The sequence below is a fragment of the Emiliania huxleyi genome (assembly GCF_000372725.1).
Source record: "Emiliania huxleyi CCMP1516 unplaced genomic scaffold EMIHUscaffold_8, whole genome shotgun sequence".
Taxonomy (NCBI): Eukaryota; Haptophyta; order Isochrysidales; family Noelaerhabdaceae; genus Emiliania; species Emiliania huxleyi.
This window is the reverse complement of record NW_005196021.1, coordinates 696421-721168: the sequence shown is the minus strand read 5'-3', so window position 1 is coordinate 721168 and position 24748 is coordinate 696421. Positions and strand designations below refer to the sequence as shown.

At 64.8% G+C, this 24748-nt stretch overlaps 8 protein-coding genes across 8 annotated transcripts; 3 read left to right on the top strand and 5 right to left on the bottom strand.

Annotated features, from left to right (window-relative positions):
* Positions 1-1331: 1331 nt before the first annotated feature.
* EMIHUDRAFT_198538 (hypothetical protein) lies at positions 1332-2606 on the bottom strand (the record flags this gene model as incomplete). The annotated part of the gene is made up of 1 exon (XM_005759573.1): positions 1332-2606. One exon carries the CDS (start codon positions 2604-2606, stop codon positions 1332-1334), a length of 1275 nt encoding a protein of 424 aa, XP_005759630.1.
* Positions 2607-3383: 777 nt separating this feature from the next.
* EMIHUDRAFT_433017 (hypothetical protein) lies at positions 3384-4464 on the bottom strand. The gene is made up of 4 exons (XM_005759572.1): positions 4218-4464; positions 3877-4018; positions 3579-3733; positions 3384-3493 (listed from the first exon to the last, which is right to left on the bottom strand). Exons 1-4 carry the CDS (start codon positions 4449-4451, stop codon positions 3401-3403), a joined length of 624 nt encoding a protein of 207 aa, XP_005759629.1. The 5' UTR covers positions 4452-4464; the 3' UTR covers positions 3384-3400.
* A 973-nt stretch (positions 4465-5437) lies between these two features.
* Positions 5438-7581, bottom strand: EMIHUDRAFT_198536 (hypothetical protein; the record flags this gene model as incomplete). The annotated part of the gene is made up of 3 exons (XM_005759571.1): positions 5438-5565; positions 5692-7023; positions 7479-7581. The coding sequence occupies 3 exons, from the start codon at positions 7579-7581 to the stop codon at positions 5438-5440; spliced, it is 1563 nt and encodes a 520-aa protein (XP_005759628.1).
* A 1814-nt stretch (positions 7582-9395) lies between these two features.
* Positions 9396-10065, top strand: EMIHUDRAFT_198533 (hypothetical protein; the record flags this gene model as incomplete). The annotated part of the gene is made up of 2 exons (XM_005759570.1): positions 9396-9945; positions 10016-10065. The coding sequence occupies 2 exons, from the start codon at positions 9396-9398 to the stop codon at positions 10063-10065; spliced, it is 600 nt and encodes a 199-aa protein (XP_005759627.1).
* Positions 10066-11905: 1840 nt separating this feature from the next.
* On the top strand, positions 11906-14289 carry EMIHUDRAFT_448518 (hypothetical protein; the record flags this gene model as incomplete). Its single annotated transcript, XM_005759569.1, has 5 exons — positions 11906-11957; positions 12772-13279; positions 13416-13596; positions 13671-13849; positions 13985-14289. The coding sequence occupies 5 exons, from the start codon at positions 11906-11908 to the stop codon at positions 14145-14147; spliced, it is 1083 nt and encodes a 360-aa protein (XP_005759626.1). The 3' UTR covers positions 14148-14289.
* A 146-nt stretch (positions 14290-14435) lies between these two features.
* EMIHUDRAFT_97022 (hypothetical protein) lies at positions 14436-16621 on the bottom strand (the record flags this gene model as incomplete). The annotated part of the gene is made up of 2 exons (XM_005759568.1): positions 14436-14667; positions 14748-16621. 2 exons carry the CDS (start codon positions 16619-16621, stop codon positions 14436-14438), a joined length of 2106 nt encoding a protein of 701 aa, XP_005759625.1.
* A 618-nt stretch (positions 16622-17239) lies between these two features.
* On the bottom strand, positions 17240-18898 carry EMIHUDRAFT_448517 (short-chain dehydrogenase; the record flags this gene model as incomplete). Its single annotated transcript, XM_005759567.1, has 7 exons — positions 17240-17374; positions 17461-17511; positions 17714-17839; positions 17955-18002; positions 18131-18379; positions 18474-18668; positions 18812-18898. The coding sequence occupies 7 exons, from the start codon at positions 18896-18898 to the stop codon at positions 17291-17293; spliced, it is 840 nt and encodes a 279-aa protein (XP_005759624.1). The 3' UTR covers positions 17240-17290.
* A 1213-nt stretch (positions 18899-20111) lies between these two features.
* EMIHUDRAFT_97020 (hypothetical protein) lies at positions 20112-21188 on the top strand (the record flags this gene model as incomplete). The annotated part of the gene is made up of 1 exon (XM_005759566.1): positions 20112-21188. One exon carries the CDS (start codon positions 20112-20114, stop codon positions 21186-21188), a length of 1077 nt encoding a protein of 358 aa, XP_005759623.1.
* Positions 21189-24748: the final 3560 nt, after the last annotated feature.

Genomic DNA, 24748 nt, shown 5'->3' with positions numbered 1-24748 from the left:
CCCCTTTTTCCCTTAAAGGCCGGCCCCCCCCCCCCCCGCCCTCCACACACACACACACACCACCACCCACGTTTGGGCCGTTGGCCACGATCTGCCTCCAGCCACCACGTGCACCCCCTCCCGCCCCAGGCTTGCCCCTCGCCACCCTCCCCGCGGCGCTGCGCCTCGCGGCCAACTTCCGCGCCGGCCTCGCCGCCGGGGACGCGCCGCTCTCCGCCTCGCTGGCGCGCATGCCGATGCGGACCGCCAAGCACGCCGCCCTCTTCGCGCTGCTGACGACGGCGGGCGGCGTGCTTCCGCCGTCGACGTGTTCCTTTTGGACGGCCGTGTCTGTCTTCTTAGGCGGGCGTGCTGCTGCCCTCGCCGTCGCTGCGCGAGCTCGGCGGCTCGCTGGTGCGCACGGCACTCCGATCCTACTACGACCGCGTCTTCTCGTGAGAGAGCTGAGAGGGGCGGCGCTTGGGGGCGACGGAGTACTCCCGGCTGCCGCAGTGCCGCGGGTTGCCGGAGGGGGACACAATGAGAGAATACTATGAGAGCCCACGCGAGACGGTATATACTCAGTGTAATGCCGCTTAGTACGCATGCTATTTCTGTCCAATTTACGACACACCTCGCTGGCCGTGACTGCTGAAACTCGTAGTCGTGCACTTTCTTCGCGCTGGCACCGCCACCGGCACCGCGCACACCGACCCACACCGGCGCACCCGCGGCAGCCGGGGCACACCGTGCCTCGTGCGCGCGATGCAGCCGCCGCGGGCGCCACGCGGTCAAGGGGGGCGGGGGCTCCGAGTCCGGTTGGGGGAGGGGGAATCGTGCAACGCCACCAGCGGCCAACGCATGCCCCCAGCCCCAGGCAGGCTCCGCGTACCATAATTTACGACCTGGCTCCACATTCTCCGCCCGCTCGGAACGACGAACGTGTCAACTGTCATGGAGGGGGCGATGCTTGTACGATTTGCGACTCTTGCAGCTGCTCGCGCCCACTGAGCGACCGTGTGTGTGTGCGCGCGCGCGCATCGCGCGGACATGTCATAGCGTGCTCGGGTAGTGCTCGCTGCGACGTCACTGTCGGCGAAATTCTTAAATCTTCTTTGGAAGACACACCACGTACTCCATACACGCGCGTGTGTCGTGGCCGCGCATTCCGCGGTAAGTGAGCCCTCGCAGCACGACCCGTCCCTTCCACAGCCGGAGAGTCGTTGCTCGTTGCATCCGCGGGTGAGGCGAACACACCGCACGTCTCAGCCTCGCGGCCCCTGCGCCCCGGCCCCCGCCCCCGCCCGCCGCCGCGCCCGCATGCGTGTCCATCCTGTGAGTCGGGCGGTGCCTCACGGGCGAACGGCGGCCTGCACATGGTCCTGCACAAACTGCTCGATCTCCGAGCGCAGGAAGAGGTTGGGGCAGAGCTGGTCGAGGCTGAGAGGCTTGCTTGGGTTGGTGGGGTGGCTGCCGGACTTGGACACCCACTCGGCGAGCGCCGAGAACTCGAAGCTCTCTCCGGTGGGCGTGCAGGCGGGCGTGGTCATGATGCTGTGCGTGATAGGGCAGACGAAGCCCGGCGGCACGTCGAGCGAGTCGAGCGAGTCCGGCAGGACGAGGGCGGCAGGCCAGTGCTTTGGCGCTGCAGGAACCGGCGCCACGCGGATGTCGATCCCCACGATCCACCCGAGCATGGCCATTCCCCGCTGAATAAGCTGGAGGCCATCGGCGATCATGTCGGCGATGTTTTCGGCGTCGGGAGCGGGCAGACGAGCGGGAAAGAGCCGAGCAATCGCCCTCCACCCCGCAACCATGTGGACGGGGAAGAAGAAGAAGACGTGGAAAAAGCCCTGCGAGAAGATGAGGTACGCAAGCTGCACGCCCGGCAGAGGCAGCAGGCGTGGGCGATTGCGCTGCAGAGCGTCGCGAGCCATAGCAGCTGGATCGCGTCGCTGGATGAGGCCACACAGCCAGTTCAGGTCCGCACAAATGTGCTCGAAGCCCACGATGAACACGAGCAGGAGCAGGCACGGATCGTCGCGCCACCACGGATTCTCGCCGGCTACGTTTAAACCGATTACGAAATGCAGTGGGGAGATCACGATGCAGAAAAGGAATGCAGTGCGCATGAGCCAGGTCGGCAGGGCTGCAGATTCGCTCTCGTCGGCGCTTGCGTCGCCGAGGAGTGTGGCCGAGAGATCCGAAAGCTGCGTGGTGCCGAGGATGTTTGCCGCGAGCTCCGACAGCAGCGAGCGGTCAAAGAGGACGAGCTCAAGGAGAGTGCTGCGTGGCTGCATCCAGAGCCCGCAGTAGACGTACAGCCCGTACGACTTGCGGGCCAACAGGAGGCGCGGCAGGTGCGGGACCGGATCGGCGGCCGAGTCAGGGGTATTGTCCGTCTGATGCTCCGTGCAGTTTGCGGGTTGAATCGGCGCGGCGCAGCAGATCTGCGTCCTGAGCGGCGCTGGTGGGCTCTCCTGAGCGGCGCAGCAGGTCTGCGTGCGCACACCAACTGCTGCATGGTCACCGAGAGCGTCCCGCCCGCCGAGCGCACCGCCAAACGCTCGGCCAAACGCGATCATGCCCATGACAGAACCGAACATCATTCTCACGACGGGATGCATTTGCGACAGCACGAGGCCGGTACGGAAAGCGCGGCGACCTCTCGGCGGAGGCCGGCGAGTCGAGAGCGAAGAGGCGCCGAGGCAGGCTCTACTGCCGCAGGAAGAATTCTTAAGATACCAGCCTCTCTCACAGCACACTGGCACGACAAGGGCGCGGACTGGCGCGGACTGGCACACACACCGGCTCACCACCGGAGCCGCCTAAGCGACTCCGTTAAGAACGGCAATGCATTCCGCACCGTGCACAATGCCGCTCTCCCCGCACGCTATAGCTCGTTCACCGTCTGCCACGCCACGGCGGTGTGGAGGACGACAGACAAACGCTGCATCTGCAGCCCGTGCCAGTTCTTGGTGGTCCATGTGACCTCGTCCAGGTGCTGAGCGTGCGAAAGTTTGTTGCTCAGCTGGTTCGCCGCCTCCCTCAGGGTGCTGCGAACCTCCTTTCCAAAGCCTCCGAAAGCGGAAAGCCTCAAAATCAAACAAACGTACTACGTAGATCGCAATCCTCTGGCCGGGACCTGGTACCGGAGCTGCGCCCAGCGCGCTCAGCCCGGCACGCCGGCAATCGCCGCCTCGCCGCCTGCAGCCCGCGCTGCAACCCCAGGACCCAGACACACATATAGTCTCATAAAAAAGCCGCGCCGTAGAGACCAGACGCGCCGCGCGCCGCACGTGCGGTCGTGCGCCGCGGCGCGCGCACACATTTTCCGCCGCGCGCTGAGAGCAAGCTGGCGCCAGCACCACCAAACGTGGCTGGCTGCCCCACGTGGACAGACACCGCGCCTTCCGCCTCTCTACCTGCCCTTCTTTTGCTCCGGCGGCTTCGAGATGCGCTCGCGCGCGCGCTTCTCCCAGACGGGGGTCGCGTCACGCGGCTTGCGGGTCACCTGCGCGTGAGAGGGGCGCGTGGGCCGAGGAGGGGGGGGGGGGGGGGGCTTAACGGGAAAAGGAAAGGGCGGGGGAGCGTCCCCCCCCCCCGGGGCACTCAAACTTTGCAAAGTCGCGGCGGCCGTACTCGACGCGCTCATTCCGCCAGTACTCGAGAGGCTGGATGCGGTTGCGCTTCGAGCGGCGCGCGCCCTGCGAGGCTGGGTCCACGACGAGGCCGGTCCGCGCCGCGACTTCGCCTGGCGAGCAGAGGCGAGGGGGGGAGATGGGAGGGAGATGGGCGTTCGATGGAAAAGGCCCGCCGGTGTGCGTGTCTGTGCGTTTGTGCGTGGAAGCGGTGTGTGTGTGTGTGGACAGGAGGGAGCTGCTCCCCTCTCCGCACCTTCGAGGCGGCCGATCCGGTCGAGCGACGTCTTCCGCTTGCGACCCGCCCGCGGCTTCGGCGCGGCTGGCTGCGGCGGCTGCTCGAACTTTTCCTCGATGTTTTGCCGCACGAGCTCGTCGAGTGTCGGTCCGCCGTCGGGCTGCCGTTAGGGTCGGGGCTCGGGTTAGTCGATGGTGGGGCCCCGGTGGTGCCGCAGGCTGCAGGCGGGCGGGCGTCGCGCCGCGGTGTGCTGCTGGCACAAGGCTGCTAGCTGGCGCGCTGCGATGGGAGAGGCCGATCGGGCGGGCAGAGACGGCAGCGGGGCGGCTAGTGTGGGGAGCGGCTAGTGTGCCCCTCGCCTCCTGTGTCTCGTCGCCGCCGCCGTCGCTCCCGTCGAGAGACTCGTTGTCGTCGAACGCAGCGGGTGAGCCCGCGTCCGAGCAGCCGTCCGTCTCCATCGGCGCCGCCTCGTCTGCGCCGCACGACGCGCCTCCCGCCGCAGCCTCGAGCAAGCCCGGCGCGACGGGAGAGGTGCCCAATGAGCGGCGCTGCCGCTCCTCCTCCTCCGCCGCAGAGAGGGGGGACGTGCCCATCGAGCGGCGCAGCGCGGCCGCCTCGTCCGCCTTGGCCAACCTCGACGGGGGGAGGAGCTTCTGATGTGTCCCCGGCGGACCGACGCGGACTCGTCATCCGTCTGCTGCGCCCTCCGCCGCGTCCGTGAACGGTGGCGGGCCTTGCGAGGGGCCGCTTGGCGGCCCACTGCCGTCGTCGCCCAGCGCCATCATCGGAAGCGGCGCCGGCTCCTCGCACCCTGAATCCGGCGGGGGCGGCGACGCCCCGCCCGCCGCCTTTTCCGAGACAGGAGCGGGCGTCCGCATTACCTTGTTGGAGCGGCGGAAGGGCGTGGGCGCGAGCTGCGGGTCGAAGGCGGAAGGCGCCGCCTGGGGGTCCTCCGCCGCAGAGGAGCATCCCGCTGCGCCGGCGGCGGCCGGCGGCGGCTGCTGCTGCCGCAGCGCTGCCGACGCCTCGAGCAGCGGGCCGCGCGACTGCGTGAGGACGCCGAGCAAGTCGAATGTCCAGTCGCGCGGCGTCACCTGCCGACCGCTGCCCGCCTTGCGCCGCTGGCGCTCGTCCCGCCGGACGCGGCTCATCGCGGTTTCAAGCAGCTCCAGGAAAACAAGAAAAACGCGGGCGCGCCGCCCTGGATGTGAGGCTAATGACTGCGCTCCAAGTGCTCCAAGGCGCGCATGGCGCTGGCAGCCGCCATTCGAAATCAATCCACAAAAAGAATTTTTGCCGAGTGGCGCTTTGACGATACTCCCATCCCTCCCTTGGCGCTTGGGTTGTCTGTTTTCTTTCTTTCTTTCTACTACAACGCATATCCCTCCCTTGGGGTGTCGGTTTTCTTTCTTTCTCTACTACAACGCATCGCAAAGCTATGTCGCTCACTCCCGGTCTCAAGGCACAAGGGACCAGGAAGGGAATATACTTGCGAGCGCAGCCCGCTGCGCTGCCCAAGGGCGGCAGCCTCGGCAAATGTTACACTGTCTCCTCGGAGGCGGAGAAGGCCTCGGCAATATTACACTGTCTCCTCGGAGAAGGCCTCGGCAATGTACATGAACGTAATCGACCGTGGCGTTCCACGTAGGATGAGGCGGAGGGTGTGGCCACTGAAGGCATTTTTCGGCACCCTCTGTCGGCGGTCGCCTATTGGTGCAGGGGGTCAAGGTCACGGGCATTGAGTCTCGTGAGGGTGAAGCGGCTGGCTGCACACCTAGTTGTCGTCGTCGTCGTCGCCGTGGTCGACACAGTCGACACAGTCTTGTGGCTGACCACCATCAATAGATGCAAAGAGCAGCGTGCGGCTTCCGTGGGCGGTTTCACCGGGGCTGCAGCACTGGGGGGTTGTGTCCTTGACGCCAGCGTCAAAGGAGCCCCACTTTGAGTCCTCACTGAACCGGTCCAGGCTTGGAAAGGGAATCGGATTGATCTTTGCCGCACCGGCCCTGAACGCCCCCATCTCCTTGAGCTGCTTCAGATCGATCTTGTTCCACTGCATGTTCTCGTATGTCCGGTAGTAAAAGTACGGCCCGTGCTCCTCGTACTTTGGAACCTTGAGCACTGCCCACACCGTGTACTCCGAATAGGCTACTCCTCGGTCCACGCTGCCGCGGACAATGTGCACGTTGTTGAGGAGGCCCGTCCCCACAACCAGGGCCTGGTCGAGCGTCTTTGGCTTGAGCGAATCTTCCTGCATCACAGTCTCCTTAATTAGGAAGGTGCGCACGAACCGATCAGCCGGCGTGTAAGAGCCAGGGAGCAGCCGCGTTTCCATGCCGTTGGAGGTGCTCTTGGGCGTGTTCACCTCCACATTCTTGCGCTGGTCCTCTGGGTCTTCGTCGGTGTACGCCTTGCAAGCGGGCCACTCTTCGTCATCGCCGCCGGACGTAGACATTGATTTCGAGAACTGACCGCAGCTCGTTTTGTTTGGAGCATTGGGAATTGTCTTCACGCTATACCCAGCGAATTGGTCAAGGTAGCCGAGGTGCCAATCAAAGGAGGGGTCGTTCGTCAGCACGCCCACGTTGTTGTTGTTGTACACCTTGAGTTCTCCGTCGATGAACTCAATGGTGACAGCGTCGCCGTTGGAGTCCGCCACGAGCCAGTGACATCCGGGGGCCTTCTCGTTAAGCCCGCGATAGACACGGACGCCCTTGAGATAGTCGATCGCTTCTTTGACCGTCGAGTACTGCGCAAGCAAGTGTTTGGCAACTTGGTGGTGTCCAATGTTGTTCGACGCCGAGGTCGTCGTCTGGTATTCTGCCGAATTGTGAACGTTTGTGGAGACGGTGAGGCCCTCCTCATTGATGCCATCTAGCGTAGCAATGTTTTGCAACGTCACGTTCTGACCATCTATCGAATTCGTTGTGATGCAAACCATGCCGTAATTGGATGGTTCGCCGGTGTCTGCCCCGTCGTCCGTGTGGCCCTTCGGGTGGAAGAAAATCTTCTCGGGGTCGTGAGATTTCCACCAACTCCACTCCAACGAGCGGGCGATCACGAGCCCGTCGTGAAACGGCACCACTGCAGCGGTGCACGCCCAAGAAGGGACCACAGCGGATAGGATGAAAACGAGCGGCAGCTTCTGCATATGTGACGAGGCGCCTACGCGAGCACGGCGAGCGAGCGGGCTGTGTCCGGAGGGCTCGCGCGGGGCAAGTGCGGGGTATGGACGCAAATCGTCGATGGCAGTGGCGGCACCGCGAGAGGGAGTGGGCAGGCGGTGAGAGGACGAGGGGGGTGCAGCCCGAGAGGGGTGCAGCCGCTCGCGCGGCGAGCGAGGGCGCATCGCATGGTGGGGGAAGTGAGGGGGCGGCGGGTTCCGTGAGCAATAGGCGTCGCGGGGGTCTAGGTGTGCAGCTCGCGGCGGCACAGTCGGGCGCAATGCGGCGCGGCAAGCGCGAGCGGACGAGGAAAGTGCATGGTATGCCTCGTGGAGATGTCAGGCAAAGGCCGTCGGGGACTATTTTCAATCAAAAAGAGCGCCTTCTATCGAGGTCTCGCGAGCTCAATTTTCGTTTTTTATGGGAGTTTGTGGCGATCGCGCGACGTAGTCCCACCGACTCTAGGGTACCCAAACTCCGGGCCGGTGTGCCAGGAGCGAACCTTAACGACCGCCCAGAAGCTTTCTGAGCGAACCAATCGGGCCAGGATCATCAGCATATGTCCCCTCCACAACATCGTGGGCGTTTGAGCCGTATTTGAGGAGCACCGCCACTCTGAAGTTCGGCCGGGTGGTCTGCAGACCCCCCCCCCCCCCCCGGAGCAGCAGAGGCTCCGTGGGGTCGCACCCAAATCCGCTAGGTTGGGCGTGCTTTCACAGCCTGTTTTGCACGTGTGGCCGCGTATCTTGGCTAAGATACGCGCCGGCACACAGAATGACACGTATCAGCCCCGCCGAGCTCGATGCGCGGCAGCGGGTGAGGGCGGCTATTCTCCCCCGAGGCGACGAAGGTCGCCCGGGACTGGCTCGCCAACGAGCTCTACGAGCCGTCCCGGCGCGGCAAAATTGATGCGGCCTGCAGTCGAGCCTGCAGGGACCGAAAGGTCGCCGACCTGATCACGGCTGCCGGCGCCTCGGCGCCGGCCGACGCCGTGTTCGGCGGCAGGTTCGCGACGGGCGAGACGCCCCGCTCGACGACCTCCGCCTCCGAGGCGGACGAGGGCGACGGCGCCGGCGGCGATGGCGGGACCGGCTTCGACCTGTTCGGGCCGGACCCCACCCCCATGGAGGACCTTTGAGGCCCTCCCCAGTCTCACCCCACCTTACCTCTGCCCCCCCCTCCCCCCATCCCTCTGCCTCCCATAGGGCAGGATAGCACTAGCATATGCGCCTAGTGCGCACACTGGGCCCACATAGATGTGACCCGCCCGCTCGAGTGCGGCGTCCGGATGCTAGTGCTTGAGAAGACACCACAAACGCGGCACGGCCCGTTTTGGATGTCTGCGGAGATTCTGTCTTAGCACACACAGTGAGTCATTCGGAGTCATTCGATGGCCAGAGTGCGATTGTGTGTGCGGGAGTTGGTTTGTCGGGAGGGAGGGGCAGGCTGCTCACCCACGTGCACCGGGCCAGTGCTTGCACTTTGAATGCCGTGGGGCTCCTGCCCGTGTCCGGGCGTGGAGATGCGAGGGTCGCCCCCCCTTGCCCCACCACTTTGTGTGTGTGGAGAAATCTACCTTACCTTACCTTACCTTAGGAGCCCGGCTGCCCCCGCGTTTTCTTCTTCCAGTTCCACTTGTGTTGCCAGTCCGCGCCAGTCCGCGCCCTTGTCGTGCCAGTCTGCTGTGAGAGAGGCGTGTGCTTAAGAATTCTTAAAATACAAGCCTCTCCCACAGCATGTGTGTTTAAGAATGCTTCTTCCCCCGGCGCCCGCTGCCGTAGCCCCTCGCAGCAGCCATAGCCCCCTCGCCAGACACGCCGCCGCCCGCCCGCCTCCTCGACCTCCCCACGGACCTCCTCTTGCGCGCCCTCTCTCGCTGCGACCCGGCCGACATCGCTCGCGTCGCGGCCGTCTCGCTGCTCTTTCACGACTCGCTCGCGGAGGAGGCCATCCGCTTGTGGGCGCAAGAGCGCGGCTTCGAGCTTCCGGCGCAGCCAGAGGGCAGAACTGCGCCTTGCGGTGACTGTGCCTTAAGAAAGAAAAAACAGACAACCCAAACGAGGGATAGGGGAGGAGGACAGGGTCCCCACCTACACGAGCAGGATTTTGGAAGGACGATCAGGGTGACAGGTGGGGCTCTCCTGCTCCTGACAAGGGACACGACAAGCTCGCAGCGCGGTGCACGGTGGACTCCCAACTCCACTGGCGGTCTCACCTCAGGCTAGCGACCTTCCTCCGGCTTCTCACCTGCGCAGAGATTGGCCCGGACGGCCGCCGCTAATTCTTAGAGAGAGGCTTCGTGTTTAAGAATTCTTTTCGCCAACAAGCGCCGTCTTGCGGCCCCCGGCTGGGGGTGGTGGTGTTCAGCAGTCAATGCAAGCCTGGAATTTGACGGACATCGAGAACCTTGCCGAGCCGATAGAGGTGACTACCTCTCGCCGCGGCGAGACCGGCGCGTACGAGCACCGCGTCGGGTACAGGGCGCTGGTCGACGTCCACGGCCGCCGCTCCGGGCCGTCTCGCTTCTGGCGCTGGCTTCCTGACACCTACCTCGATCAGCTTAGCCGCAAACACCCGGCTGCAAACCTGCGGGCGCAGGCCGCGATTACCACGCGCTCCTACGAGCACAGCCTCGACTGCGAGCCAGCGTCCGAGAGCGACGACGGCTGGGGCTACACGCCAGACCCCGCCGCCGACGCGTCGACGATCCGCGTCCGGCTGCGCGGGCAGCCTGCCTTCGCTGCCGTCGAGGCGCTGGACGACGAGACGTCTGCCTCATCGCAGACGAGCACGCCGGCCAGCGCCACAAAGGTGCGGCGGCGGCGAGGCGGCGAGGGCGAGGCGTGCGTGCAGCAGGAGGGAGGCTGCGTCGAGTGCTCCTCGGCCGCCGAGGAGGAGGCCGCCGCTCAGCAGCCGGGGGCGAGTCTGCCCAGCGGCGGCGCCGGCGGGCCGCCGCCCTTTGACGACGTGCGGCTCCGGCTCCGCGGCGAGAGGGACGCCACCACCTCCCGGCTTGCGCGAGATGCCCCTCTCGGCCGGCTGAAGGCCGTCGCCCCTGTTGCGCCGTGCGGCGGCGGCGAGGTCGGTCCGTGCGACCGACCGTCTTCTGAGCAGGCCACGCGTCGTACACACCCACACACCCACACACCCACACCCACTCCTCACCTGATGTGTGTGTGTGTGTGTGTGTGTGTGTGTGTGTGTGTGTGTGTGTGTGTGTGTGTGTGTGTGTGTGTGTGCAGAAGCTCGCCCTACCGCACCTGTAGGCCGGCCCGCCACGCCGGCGCAGTGGCCGGGCGACGCTGACGCTCGAGCCGCTGGCGAGGGAGGCGCTCAGCCTCGCCTCGCGCAGGTATGGCGGCGCGAGTCCCCGGGCTCGCCCATGTGGTGGATGGATCCATTCATTCGTGACGTGGCTCCTTCGCAGGTACGGCCGCGAGGTTCTCGGCCGGCCGGTCGAGGTTTGGTGGGCGGACGAGCGGCGCTGGTTCGGAGGGAGGGCGCGCGACCATACCACGCGGCGACGCCTGGGCTGCATCTCGGCGAGATCTCGGCTGAAGCTCGGCGGAAGCTCTCGGCTGTTTAGGTCCGCGACTACAACGCGACGGACGGCTCTCACCTCGTCGTGTACGACGAAGGCGCGCGCAGCCACATGCTCCGAAGTAGAAGTGAGCGAAACTATCTTGGATGGCTCGCGAGCTTGTGTGCGGGGGGGCGCCCGACCAGTGGCTTGTGTGCGGGCACAGTGACAACGGGTTCATACTCGCTTCTCGTACAATGAGAGCAAGTGACCAGGCGAGCAAGGGTGGGAGGCTCTCGGGCGCGAGGAGGCGCTCGGCTGCCTCCGGTGGGGCGGCGGCGGTGGGCTGGGCGGCGGCGGTACTGGGCGGGCGGCGACCTCTGGGGCGGCGCGGCGGCGTGGCGGAGGGAGGCAGCCGGAGAAGGGGGCCACCAAACCGGGCGTCAAGAGGCGCGCGGCGGCGGCGGAGAGCGAGGTCGGGCCGCCGCCAGACCCGCCGCGCGACGTGCAGAGACGGGTCGTCGGTTCGGAGGGCGGTTCGGAGCAATGCGCTGGGGTGTTCAGCGATTCGGAGGAGGAGAAGGAGCCGGTGGAGACGGAGGAGGGGGAGCTGCTGCCGCAGCAGGAGGCGGCGGTGGTGGTGGAGGAGGAGGTGGTTGAGGAGGAGGAGGAGGAGGAGGAGGGAATCGAGGCGGAGGTGGAGAGGCCCGCGCAGCGGCTGGAGGTGGCTGCGGAGGTGAAGGAGAGGCCGGCGCAGCGCCGCCGCGTCGGAGCAAGTGTCGGAGCCGCCTCGCACGAGAGGTGGGACGCGTCGGACGACTTTGAGCGGCGGCTCCGCAGCCTCAACCGGCAGGCGGAGTGCGCCGTCGCCCTCGACTGCCTCGCTGCCGCCGTCGCCCCTCGCCCGACTGCTGGCCCGCTCGAGCCTTGTCGTCTCCGGGCTCCTCCACCTCCGCCCCCCGCCAGACCCGCGGCCCCGCCCCCCGCGGCCCCGCCCCTCGCGGCCCCGCCCCTCGCGGCCCCGCCCCTCGCGGCCCCGCCCGTCGCGGCTCCGCCGCTCGCGGCCCCGCCCCCCGCGTGCCGGGGCTCGTCGTCTCACTCGTGGAGCAGCCTGCCCGACCTCGTGTCGCGAGCGAGCTCCGCCGCCTCCGCGTCGATCGACTAGGCACACCCAGTCTACTCGTCAACCCCGCCACAGGGGCGAGGACGCCGCGATGGCGGGAGATGCCACGAGGGGTCGCGCCGGTGGCGTTCCAGGCTCCCTTGCAGCTTGCTCAACCGGCGGCCCTCGTGCATTCGCAGCATGTCATATCGCATTCTTTGCAAAAATGGCGTGTTGACTGTTGTTGTTGCCCATGGCGCCATGCAATTTTGTGTGACAATATGGCCGAACCAGCTCTCATCACTGGTCTCTGGTAGGACGGGAACGAGATGATCTAGAGCTAGAGTAGCTCTCGCACCCCGTCTGTTTTCCTTTCCTTTTTCTCTACAACACCCTCTCTTTTCCTCTCTATTTCCCGGGAAATTTCCGTGTCGTCAAATTTTTGGGCTCTGAGCCGAGTCTGAGGCTGGTTTGGGCCCCAAATCAGCCAAATTTTAGGCCAAATCGGCAAAATGCCGGGAATTTTGCGGAGAACCCGTAAAACCTGGAAATTGCCCTGCGACCGCCTGGGTATGTTGTCGATTTCCTCAATTTTGCCTCAGATTTTGCCCCAGACCAGCTCTCAGACTCAGGGAAACTCGCGAGTTTCCAGAATGGAGCACCAAGCACCCTCTGTTTTCCCGGGAAATTTCCGGAAACGCAAAGTGCTGGGGACCCTCTGTTTTCCTTTTGAGAGCGCCTTCGTTGTTAATAGTACAAACCCAATGGTCCCTTGAGCGGTCCGTCGTTGCAGTCGCACACACTCACACGCCACGCCGCACCGCGCGCCCACCCGCTGCCCCGCCCAGGCGGGAAAGAGATGAGGAGATGGGACAGCGAAGGAGGAGCCTCAAACACGTATGGGAGGGTTCAGTTGTGCGCCACTTTTCCTTTTTGTTTGCCGGAATACCTTGTACATCCCAAAGGGCGCTGACCTCGTCGCTGCCTCGTGTCTCGCGCCTGTCGCCAAAGAATCCTTGTCTTTCGCGCCCTCCCTTCTGTCCACCTCCGGGCCCATTGATTTCTTTTTTGCTCGGTCTCCTCAAGTCTTTCATCGTCTTCCGAGAGTTCCAGTTCCTCCTCGCCAGTCATGCTTGCGCTGGCTGCTCTCATTGCGGGTTCATACTGCACGCTCTTGCCCTTCGTCGGCTTCTTCATCCGGCTCACAAAAAGCGTCGTTCTCAACGACGCGCTCACTCTGTTTTACGCCGTCGTCTACTGGGCGCCCTTCTCGTTTGTCATGAACGTCTACGCGCGCCTCTTCCTCTCGCACAAGGTGGCAACCTTCCGGAATGCCCGCCCCTCCTTCGTCAAGAAGAACGCCTACAACTACTCGTCCGACACCGACATCTTCTACTCCAAGGATTACTCCGACCTGGACGACTCGTTAGAAGAATGGGGCACCGTCGAGTACCTTCCCTTTGTGTACAACGCCGTCCTCAACAAGTACAATACCCGACTCAACTTTAAGCAGGACCTGCACGGGCCGCTGCTTGATCTTGTCACCCATTCGACCGACGACGAGTTCCGCGTCCTCGACATCGGACCTGGGACGGGCAACTCGACGATGGACATCTCGTCCGCACTGCGCAACGCGTGAGTGCCACTTCTTGAGACTCATCGCTTGCCCACCATGCACTCGCCTGCCACTCCTCGCCGCGCCTCGGCCTTACGCAACCCAGCCTACTCTGGTCTTCCCGGCTGCCGGCGATGCGTCACCCCGTGCGCCCAGGTGCGTCTGCTGCCTCGACATCTCGGAGCGGCTGCTCAAGATGTGCAAGGCGCGCAATCCGCACGCGTACTGCTTCAAGGGCTCGATGGAGGACACTCTCTTTGAGGATGACTCTTTCGACGTCGTCTACAACTTTGGCGGCATCAACGAGACCGACATCGACAAGTCGCTAGCTGAGACGGTGCCACCTCGCTGCTGCCTCCCCAAGGATCCTGAATCTGCCATCCCTCACCGCCACCCACCCTGCTTCACCAGTGGCGTATCGCCAAGCCCGACTCACTGATCGTGCTCGCCGACGAGAACTTCGACGCGACCTCATGGCTGAGGAAGCTGTGGGTGGTGTTCATCTCCAACCTGACCTTCATCCACAGCTACTACTGGGACATGACCGCCTCGCGCCAGCCCAAGCAGCCCTTCCCCAAGATTCGCAGTTGGTGCCCCGCCGCCGTGCCCCGCCATCGTGCTGCCTCGATACCCACGCTGCCGCTCATCGCACCGCCCCGCACCGCACCGCGTTGCTGGCACTGTCGCGGTCTCACGGCGCGCCTCCCGTCGCCGTGGTCTCGCAGGCTCAAATCGCATGCGGGTGAGTACGAGGTGCTCTACGACGGAGTCAAGCCCGGCCTGTTCTTTACAATGGTGATCCGCAAGACCTCGGCCAAGACTCGCAAGCGCGGTCCCCAGCCTGCCATCCCCGTCTTCCGCCTAGTCGACTCTGGCACTGTGATGTGAGGCTTCGGCCGCTGTGCGTTGCTGTGCGAAAGTAGACGAGGAGAGGCGTGGCGCGCACATGGACAGCGCTCGCTCTTTAGTCTGTCTACTTTGTTTACTATCCCATGTGTGAACAAAAAACAATGTATTTTACATACTTCTTCAAGCTTTGCAAGACGTCAAGTCGCTTGCGAGCTTGCGCTGCCGCCGGTCCACGAGCAACACCAATGTCAGACCAATGTAGTCGCCGCGGTTGTGTGGCGCAACGTTCAGCCCCGCGCCTCCTCCGTTCGCCCGGCCCGCTGCCTCCTACCCTTCCTCGTACGTCTCACTCTCGCTGTACGCCTGCTGCTCGCCATACTCGGCGCCGAGGTCCTCGCGGAGGGCCGACGCGTTGGCGAGGAGCTGCCAGGGCACCGGCCGCCGCGGCAGCTGGCCGGAAGGGAGCTGCCAAGGGCACACGTTGGAGCGCGTGTGTGCGAGAGCGCGGCAGAGGCGCCTGCCCGAGGCGGTGGCTCGCAAGCCGTGGCCGCCCATGCACCTCGACGGAGACAGTGAGCGGTCGGGTGAGGGGGCGGGACGAGGGTGAGACGAGGAGGGCGGAGGTTTGGAGCCGCGCACCGCATCTCGTTGCGCTCCCGCTTGCCCAGCCGGCGGAGCACCAGCTTCGCCTTGTCACAGCGGCTTGATGGAGGGCGGCCGTTCGCGCCGCCCAGCACCTTCTCGGCCTCGTGCACCATCCGCGCCTTTTCGAGCTCGGCCGTTAGCTGTGCCCGCCGAGCCGCAAAGGCGGCGCCGAGGGAGGAGATGCGCGCATCAAAGCGGAGAGAGAACTCGTCGTACAGACGGTGGTCGAACGGCGCCTGCCGCTTGACCGTCGCCTCGCACTCGGCCATGTCCGGGCAGGCGCGCGCGGTGGTCGCCTCGCGATCCTCCGACCCCTCGGCGACGTACCTCCCCTTGGCCGACTTGACGGGCTGCGAGGGACGCGTGTAGAGCAAATGGGGGAGGCCGGCCAGGTCGGCGATCAGGAGCAGCGTCTCGTCGAAGCGCTCCACCGTGCCGACCACGTCGTACCGCAGCAGCGAGTCGCGCACGCGCTCGTACGCCGCCCGGTCCACCTCGCGAAAGCGCACATTCCGCTCGCTCGAGCCCGGAAGCATGTGCTCCGCATGGTCGCTGAACCACGGCTTATACAGCACGGCCGTCTGCAAGTTGGGCGGCAGCCAGTCGGCGAGCGTACGGCCGAACTTGCGCGGCTGGGCCGCCTGCTTCGAGGCGATGGACCAGCGGTGAAAGGAGAGGTAGTAGGAGAGCGGCGACCGCAGCCGCGTCACGAGCACCACGCGGCAGCGCGCGGCCACCGCCGCCGACGCGGCGAGCCCACCGTCCCCGCCCGCGCCGACGGGTGCGGGCGCGGGTGGCGGCGACAGCTCCTCTCTCAGCGCGGCGAGCTCGCTCACGTTGAAGCCGCCGGCAGGGTAGTGAAACTCGGCACAAAGGCGAAGCGCCGTCTCGGGCGCGCCGCCCCCGCTCCCCTGCTCCCGCAGGTAGTCGACCAGTGCGCTGCGTACGACGGACCACTGGTACGCGTAGGCGGCGTACCCCCAGTAGACGCACGCGCCGCGCGCCTCGTTGGCGAGGAACAGCTCGCGCATCGTCGAGCCGCCGTTCTTGTGCACGTGCCGGTCGAGCAGCGCCGTGCACTGTCCGCCTCCGCCGCCTCCGCCTCCGACCGCGCCCAACGGTGGGGGCGCCGAAGCGCTTGGTGGCAGTGCGAGCGCCGCTGCCTCGACGTCGTCGCTGGCACACTGTGGCTCAGGTGCCGTCAGGTGCCACTTGACTCCCTCCCTCACAGCGACGAGCCGCGGCTGATCCTCGCGGCCGGAGCATGGCTGAGGGGCGAGGGGCACGTCATCGCCCCTCTTGAGGAAGCACGAGGGCTCACGGAAGACGGCGTGGCTACAGGACGGCCCGGCTTCCGCGCAGAGGCGGGAGCACTCCACCAGGTCGCGCGCAGGGTGCTGCTTGCACCATGCGCTCTTTGACTTTTTGCACCAACGGCACTTTCGCGCAAAGACACGGATATCGATGCACTCGGTCGCGTTGGCAAGCACGTATGGGACCCAAACAAAGCCGTGTGAGCCGAGCGGTGGTGGCGGTGGTGACGGGCCAGTCGGAACGGGAGGCGGAGAGTCGTGCCGGGGTGATGGTGGTGGCGGCGGCGGCGGCGGTGGCGGCGGCGGCGGCGATTGTCGCGGGAGTGTCGTCCTTGCGCGAGAACGGCTGGGTGAGGAGTGGGGCTGGAATGAAGGCGGGAGCGGGATGGAGCGCTGATGCTGCGTCATTCGCCACAGCTCATTGAACCAGACAAAGAAGAGAATGCCAAACGTCGCCAGCGCCATCACTGGCGGCCTCGCCGCTCTGCCCGGCCGCACGGCGGGCTCGGACGGCACGAAGGCCGCCGGCTCTCGCGGGACGGAGCGCTGGAACATGATCGTGCGACCGGGCAGAGCGCCGCAACGCGGGCTGCCGGCCGCTGGCCGAAGAAGAGCGCGGCGGGCGCGCGGAACTTGGGCGAGAGACTTGTTCCGCTTCGTTTCGGCCACGTGGGGGTGGACAACCCCTCCCTTCGCGCTCGGTCAGGGGTAGTAAAGGGCACTCGGCTACTGCTTGCCAGCGGCACAGAAAAAACAAGAGAACAACCGTTCACTTGAACAGCCGTTCTCCGATCTCGAGATCGCCGCGCTGCTCCCCTTACATCTACTTAGCTCCGTCCGCTGTTCGTTCGGTCGGTCCCCGCCCGCGCCGGTGCACGCGCGCCGGATGCCCTCTCGGAGCCGTGACACGGGGCAGACGAAATCCCACACTGGTGGATTTGGGGGCGATGCGGACCCCCTAATGCCAAAGGCCCGGGCCGCCGGGGGTAGTCCGATGTCCGTAGACCGTAGAGTCGGCTAGGCTAACACCCTCCCGCACACTTGTGGGTCTTGCAAACCAGATTTTTTAAATGCCAAAAGAAAAGGGTGAGGGACCCCGCGGGACTGCAACACCCAACAGCAACGTGCAAGCAACACGGGGCAAACGTGGTCTCGGTTTCCTCGTGCTCGTCTCAAACTCAAATCAAATAAATATACACAACTCACCTAACCCCTATTTCGGTCTCACACCGCGCTAAAGCCGCCGTCTGCGAAGACGTGCGATCCGGTGACGAAGCTGGAGTCGTCCGAGAGGAGGAAGAGGGCGACCTGAAAAGCGACAGGGAGGGGGCGGCTCGCACGGCAAATCGCTGCTACACAGCTCTATCGGCAGGGCCGGCAGGGTGGGGACTCGCCTTGGCGATGTCGTCGGGCTGCCCGAGCCGGCCCTGCGCCTCAGCGATGTCCTGCGAGGCGGGGACGAGTGGCGCGAGGGTCGGGCGCGCATGGCTCGCCTTGCCCGCGGCGAGGCGAGCCTCTCCCTCTCGGGATGGGGCCGCGCTCTCCTGCTCCTGCTCCGTACGCACTCTTCCCTCAGGGGCTCTCACAGAACTGTCCCTTGAAGGTTCACGGGGCCGACTACAGTGGAGAGCGGAGAGAGGAGTGCTCCTGCTCCGATGCCGGCACGCCGAGCGCAGTGAGCTCGCGGATCTCCTTGCGCCCGTGTGGCGTGTCGACGAAGCCGGGGCAGACGGTGTTGCACCGCACGCCGCGGTCGCGAAACTCCACCGCCACCTGACGGAAGTCGCCGGCGCAGGCAAGTCTCGCACACGCACAAGTCTCGCGCGGACGTTTGCATGTACAATTTGTGTGCTGGATCGGGCGGTGGTGAGGGCTGTGGCTGTCGCACCGCCCTAGCGAACATGTGACACGCCCCCTTGGACGCGTCGTACAGCACCTGGGAGGAGAGCAGCACCGCGGCCGTTATAGAGGCTCCGTCCACAGTGCACGCCGCCGTCCACGCATGCCGCACGCAACCGTTGCACCAAGTTAAAAGAATTTGAGTCATCTAGAAGCCCCGAGCGCCTCGCCCGGCGTCGCGAACACAGCAGAGATGGAGGAGGTGCAGACGATGGCGCCGCCGCCCGCCTTGAGCATGCCCGGGAGGACCGCGCGCGTCATCAGAAACATGGACGTGACGTTCTTCGCGAAGAGGGCGTCCCACTCTGCCAAAGTGAGGTCGAGGAACGGCTTGACCGACAGCCCTCCCGCGTGGTTGAAGAGGCAGACGCACGGCCCGTGCGCAGCCTCCGCCGCCGCGACCGCTTCCGACACCTACCCGCGCCGACGCTGGCGTGACGCACGGCCCGTGACAACGATCGCGCGGCGGCGGCGGAGCCTGGCGCTCGCTGGTCAGGTCGCACGCCACAGCGATCGCGACGCCGCCCGCTGCACGGATCTCGGCCGCGACAGCCTCGGCGCCGGCGGCGTTGACGTCCACCACCGCGACCTTCGCGCCTTCGGCCGCAAAGAGCTTGGCCGAGGCGGCGCCCATGCCCGACGCGGCACCGGTCACGATCGTCGAGCGGCCCTCGAGCCGACCTGTCCTTCTATCGCACTCGACCTGAGTGGCGGCCAAGAGGCTCGAGCCCGCAGCCGCCGCCGCGAGGCGGGCAGAGGGCCGAGCGAGGAGGCGGAGCATGTCGATGCGTTAGGAGCACGGTGTTGGGGTATGGGAGAGATGGGCAACTCGGCAAATCCGCCGACCGCCGGCCCGCCGAGCATGTCGGACTTTTTCTTTTTTGTTCCCGGTGGAAAGAGGTGTAGTTTATTTTTGCTTGGGGCGGCCAGCATTCTGAAATTCTGGAAAAACCTGACCGGCCCCTGCGGTGCCCCTACCTACCTACCTACCTACCTACCCTACTGTGTGAGTGAGTATTCTTGATACGAAACCACACACACACACCTACCCTACTTATGGGAAACTAAAAAAGAAATCACGGCATGGGTAAGGTGGGGTACTATACCAACTAAAGTGATGGCTGGTGGTACTCTCCTGCAATCACAGTCCTTCCTGTGACATGGCAGGCCACTATCAAGCCCTACAAGCACCAGATCACCCACTTGGGGAGGGTTGACGTCGTGATGCGGTGCCCCTACCTACCTACCTACCTACCTACCCTACTGTGTGAGTGGAGTATTCTTGATACGAAACCGGGGAGGAACGGGGCGAGCCCCCTCCAACCCACCCGCGCTAGGTCTCGGGGGACGAAGGGGTCACACCCGACGACCTCGGGAACTAGCCGGGGCAGTCGGAGAAGTGGCAACTCCGTGCACTGACGGTCGGCCGTCAGAAAACACGCCTCCGTGGCTCGGGTTACACCAATCCTCGCTACCCAACGCGGCCAAAGGATATCCACCTCGAGAACCTCGCTCGAGAGAACACACACACCTACCCTACTTATGGGAAACTAAAAAAGAAATCACGGCATGGGTAAGGTGGGGTACTATACCAACTACAGTGATGGCTGGTGGTACTCTCCTGCAATCACAGTCCTTCCTGTGACATGGCAGGCCACTATCAAGCCCTACAAGCACCAGATCACCCACTTGGGGAGGTTTGACGTCGTGATGCGGTGCCCCTACCTACCTACCTACCTACCTACCCTACTGTGTGAGTGAGTATTCTTGATACGAAACCACACACACACACCTACCCTACTTATGGGAAACTAAAAAAGAAATCACGGCATGGGTAAGGTGGGGTACTATACCAACTAAAGTGATGGCTGGTGGTACTCTCCTGCAATCACAGTCCTTCCTGTGACATGGCAGGCCACTATCAAGCCCTACAAGCACCAGATCACCCACTTGGGGAGGGTTGACGTCGTGATTTTCGCCGATCTTTTTTTGCTGTGAAAATTCCGGCGTGAAGAGAGGGAAAAACCCAAACCCCCCAGACCTACCCTACCTACCCCGGCATGCTGGCCGCCCCAAGCAAAAAGAATACACGCAGGTGGAAATTCTTGTTGCAGCAACTGGGCTCGTGCACGGCACGATCAGCGTGATGAAGAAGCCCACATCATGGCAGCGACGCAAGGCCGCAAAGCTTGGCTTGGCACCGGCCGAGGTGCAGAAGCGATGCAAGAAGAAGAAGAGCCTGGCCGGTCCAGCGCAGGCGCTGCGCGACGCGTGCAAAAGGGCGAAGGACGCATCCGCTGCGTCGCGGGAGCGGCACCGGCTCGGTCAGCCGCCGCAGCCAGAGGACGCGGCGCTGGCGGAGGAGTACTCTCAGGCCAAGGCCGCGCTACGCAGGGCGCTCGAGGCGGAAGCCAGAGAGAAGGCGGCTGCCGCTCAGAAGACTGCAGCCGGGACCATCCCTGCTGAACCTGCGTCGACGGCCAAGGGCGCGGCTGCGGAGCCGGCGTCGGTGACGCCTGCGTCGACGGGCAAGGGTGGTGGCGGGACGGAGGCCGCGGCGGAGGCCCCGCCTCCTCCCTCCAAGAAGGAGCTGAGGCGGCGCGAGGCGGTGGAGCGGGCTGTGGCGGAGCGGGCGGGCGAGGGCGGCGGCGACGAGCGCGAGCCGTGGACGTGCGAGACGTGCGGCGTGACGATCCTCGTGCGCCCCGACGGGCGGGCGCGGCAGCAGCACCTCCAGGGAAAGGCTCACGTCAAGAGGCTCAGGGCTGCGCCCGCAACCGCCGCCTCCGCCGGCGCTCCCTCTGCGGCCTCCGCGCCAGCAACCGCCGCCGCGCCCGCCGCCGCGCCCGCCGCCGCGCCCGCCGCCGTGCCCGCCGCCGTGCCCGCCGGCGTGCCCGCCGGCGGCGGTACGGGCTACTACGAGTGCAAGCTCTGCTCGTGCACGCTCGCCTCCTCCGCCGGCGCTCTACACGAGAAGGGCGCGAGGCACCGCGAGAGGGTGCAGCGGCTCGCCGCCTTTCTGAGGGAGCGGTCGGCGGCCGACGCGGAGCGCCCGCTCAAGCCCGGCGACTGGATCTGCACCGCCGCCTCCCACGCGCCGCAGCTGGTGTACGCAAACAGAGACAGCTGCTGCCGGGCCGGCTGCGGACGCGCGCGCGCGCAGGGGCTGTCGCAGTCGGAGGCGGCCACCATGGTTGCTCGGGGCCGCGAGGGAGGCGCATAGTCCATGTGCATAGAAATAAATATTCTTTACTTCCAACACCCGGACGTTCCCAGGGTGATGGAAGGTTCGACGCACCCCCGGACTGGGCAGAGATCTGGCAGAGTCCAGAGAGAGGTCCACGCCAACGTGCAACGACTGCAACGTAAAGACGATGGGGGAGGTGGTCTGTACTGCTACGCATATGTAGTCGCCCAGAATGCACAGATCGGCCATGTTATGTAAATACGCGCCCGCGATCCATAGTGCGTCGGCCAGACGTCGCGTATTTCGGTGTCGTGCCCGAGCCAAGTGGCGCCTGAGGGAGCTACAAATGTCTTGCGTATTACGAATCTGTCTTCTGCATCCACCTTCGGCCGATCGGGGTGTGCCTCTCAAGGCGCGCTGCGCCCCACGTACTACGCACACGCATTCCGGATTCGAGTGAGAAGTGGTGGCCGACGGGGGTTACGCCTCACGCATTACGCATACGTTTTACGCATTCGCACGCCCAAGGTGTCGGAGAGGGCCTACGCACCACGTACTACGCACACGCATTCCGGATTCGAGTGAGAAGTGGCGGCCGGCGGGGGTTACGCCTCACGCATTACGCATACGCTTGATGCATTCGCACGCCCAAGGTGTCGGAGAGGGCCTACGCACCACGTACTACGCACACGCATTCCGGATTCGAGTGAGAAGTGGTGGCCGACGGGGGTTACGCCTCACGTATTACGCATACGTTTTACGCATTCGCACGCCCAAGGTGTCGGAGAGGGCCTACGCACCACGTACTACGCACACGCATTCCGGATTCGAGTGAGAAGTGGTGGCCGACGGGGGTTACGCCTCACGTATTACGCATACGTTTTACGCATTCGCACGCCCAAGGTGTCGGAGAGGGCCTACGCACCACGTACTACGCACACGCATTCCGGATTCGAGTGAGAAGTGGTGGCTGACGGGGGTTACGCCTCACGTATTACGCATACGTTTTACGCATTCGCACGCCCAAGGTGTCGGAGAGGGCCTACGCACCACGTACTACGCACACGCATTCCGGATTCGAGTGAGAAGTGGTGGCTGACGGGGGTTACGCCTCACGTATTACGCATACGTTTTACGCATTCGCACGCCCAAGGTGTCGGAGAGGGCCTCCGCACCACGTACTACGCACACGCATTCCGGATTCGAGTGAGAAGTGGCGGCCGACGGGGGTTACGCCTCACGCATTACGCATACGTATTACGCATTTGCACGCCCAAGGTGTCGGAGAGGGCTTACGCACCACGTATTACGCATACGTATTACGCATCCCCCCCCAAACCCCCTTTATGTGCGCGCACTGGCGCTGCCGCTAGGGCTGCCATAAGTTGGCTGGGGTTGTATGTGCGCTGGTAACAACAGACTCGGGCATAGCCCTCGACAGCCCCCCCCTAACCCCCCTCCCCCCCCCCCCTTGTGTGCGCGCACTGGCGCTGCCGCTCGGGCTGCCATAAGTTGGCTAGGGTTGTATGTGCGCTGGTAACAACAGACTCGGGCATAGCCCTCGACAGCCACCCCCTAACCCCCCACCCACCCCCCTTTATGTGCGCGCACTGGCGCTGCCGCTCGGGCTGCCATAAGTTGGCTAGGGTTGTATGTGCGCTGGTAACAACAGACTCGGGCATAGCCCTCGACAGCCACCCCCTAACCCCCCACCCACCCCCCTTTATGTGCGCGCACTGGCGCTGCCGCTCGGGCTGCCGTAAGTTGGCTAGGGTTGCCTTGGACTACGAAGGATGAAAAATACGTAATGCGTAATGCGTATGCGTGATACGTAAGGGGGGGGGGGGGGGCTCTGGGGCGCGCGGGGCGAGATACATAATCCGGAAACGTGAGACGTGGTACGTAAGGCACCCGCCGCGCGGGCCATTGCACCGTCCCCGGGGCAAAGCTTTGCGGTGAAAAGGACGTATGCGTAATGCGGATACGTGATACGTCGAAGACGCCCCGCCCTGGCCGCGGCGCACCGGCGGAGATCCATAATCCGTATACGTGACACGTGGTACGTATGAGGCAACCACAGGGCCATCGCACCGTCACGCACGCGATGATTACGTGTATGTATTGACGTTTTCTATTTATTTTTGAAGGGGGAGGCGTTCGACGGGCTGCGTAATGCGACGCATTTGGACTGGCAAGTGACGTACACGCACCGAGTTTACGTATTCCCGAGAGGGCGTAATGTGATGCGTATGCATATGGGCCTCTGTGCATATGCGTAGCAGTACAGACCACGATTGGACGATGGGGCACTCCACCCCGCCCCCACTTGCCCTGACTGCACAGGATAGCGTGCCCCGACAAACGGCGACACATAGCGGGGGACACCACGCCGGGGGGTATGCCTAGACTGTCGGTGCTTGGCGGGAGGAGGGGGAGAGGGAGGCGCGGAAGCCCGGTGGGAGGAGAGGGAGAGGGAGGCCCGGTGGGAGGGGAGGGAGAGGGAGGCCGCCTTGGCGCTTGGGCTCTTCTCCTCCCCCCTCCCTGGGCTCTTCTCCGCTCCCCACCCTGGGCTCTTCTCCCCTCTCCTGCCTGGTACTCTCGGCCTGATTACCGGAGCGTCTGCTGGAGCAGACGCTGGGGGGACACTCACGCCCGGAGGCGGTACGCACGACCCGGAGGCGTGGGGATGGGGGGGCGCCGCGCCGCCGCCGCCGTGCCGCCTTCTCCCGCTTTGATCTCCCTCAGCTGCTTCTCCTCAACTCAACCTGTGAGCTTGCGAGGGCGGCGGGGGTGGGAGTGCTCTCGGGCGGCGTGTGCGAGCGCGCGCGGCGCGAGATCTCTTTCGCGAGGGCACGGTGGGTCGGGTGAGTATCTCGCGCGCTCGCACTATTTCACGTTATGTGAGGCGCTGCCCCTAACTGCCTTTGCAAGAACCGCCAGCGGCGGTTGAACCGTTCGCGGTTCGAGTCGGGAGCTTTTGGCTCCCGGTTCGAAACTCGCGTGGAGGGTTGCTTCGCGGTAGCGAACGCGGGCGACGCGAGCGCGCGCGCGTGCGTGTGCGCTGCTGCAAGGCGAGGCGAGGCGCAGGCGCAGGCGCAGGGGCAGGCAAGGCGAGGCGGGCGGCGGCGGCGCGCGATCGTTCCTTTTGCCCGGGTGAGGCGTGGCGAGCACGTCGCGCGGTGATGACGCTGCACGCTGAGAAGTTCTTGGTGACCCACCGCGGTGGCAGCGAGCCAGAGCAAGCGACCTGCCGCATGACGGGTGGACCTCCAAAAAGAACTCCCCAGATGCACACACAAGACCACGAGACACGCAAGAGTGTGCGCGGCGGTCTCCGGAAGGGCTATTGCCAGGTGGCGGCCACGCCGGCGCTGCAGTGGTAAGGCCGGTTCAAGCAGGGCGGTACGTACGACTTGACTGGAGGACGCGATTCCAGCCGTGCCACCGCAAATTTTGATCATCAAATTTCGAGGGGCTGTCGCCAATTTTGAGGTAGATTTTGATTGTCAAAATGTGTCCGTCTTGACACAGGATAGAATATACAATATTCTTAGCTTCGAGCCCCCCTCCGAGACTCAGGACAGAACCCATAGATA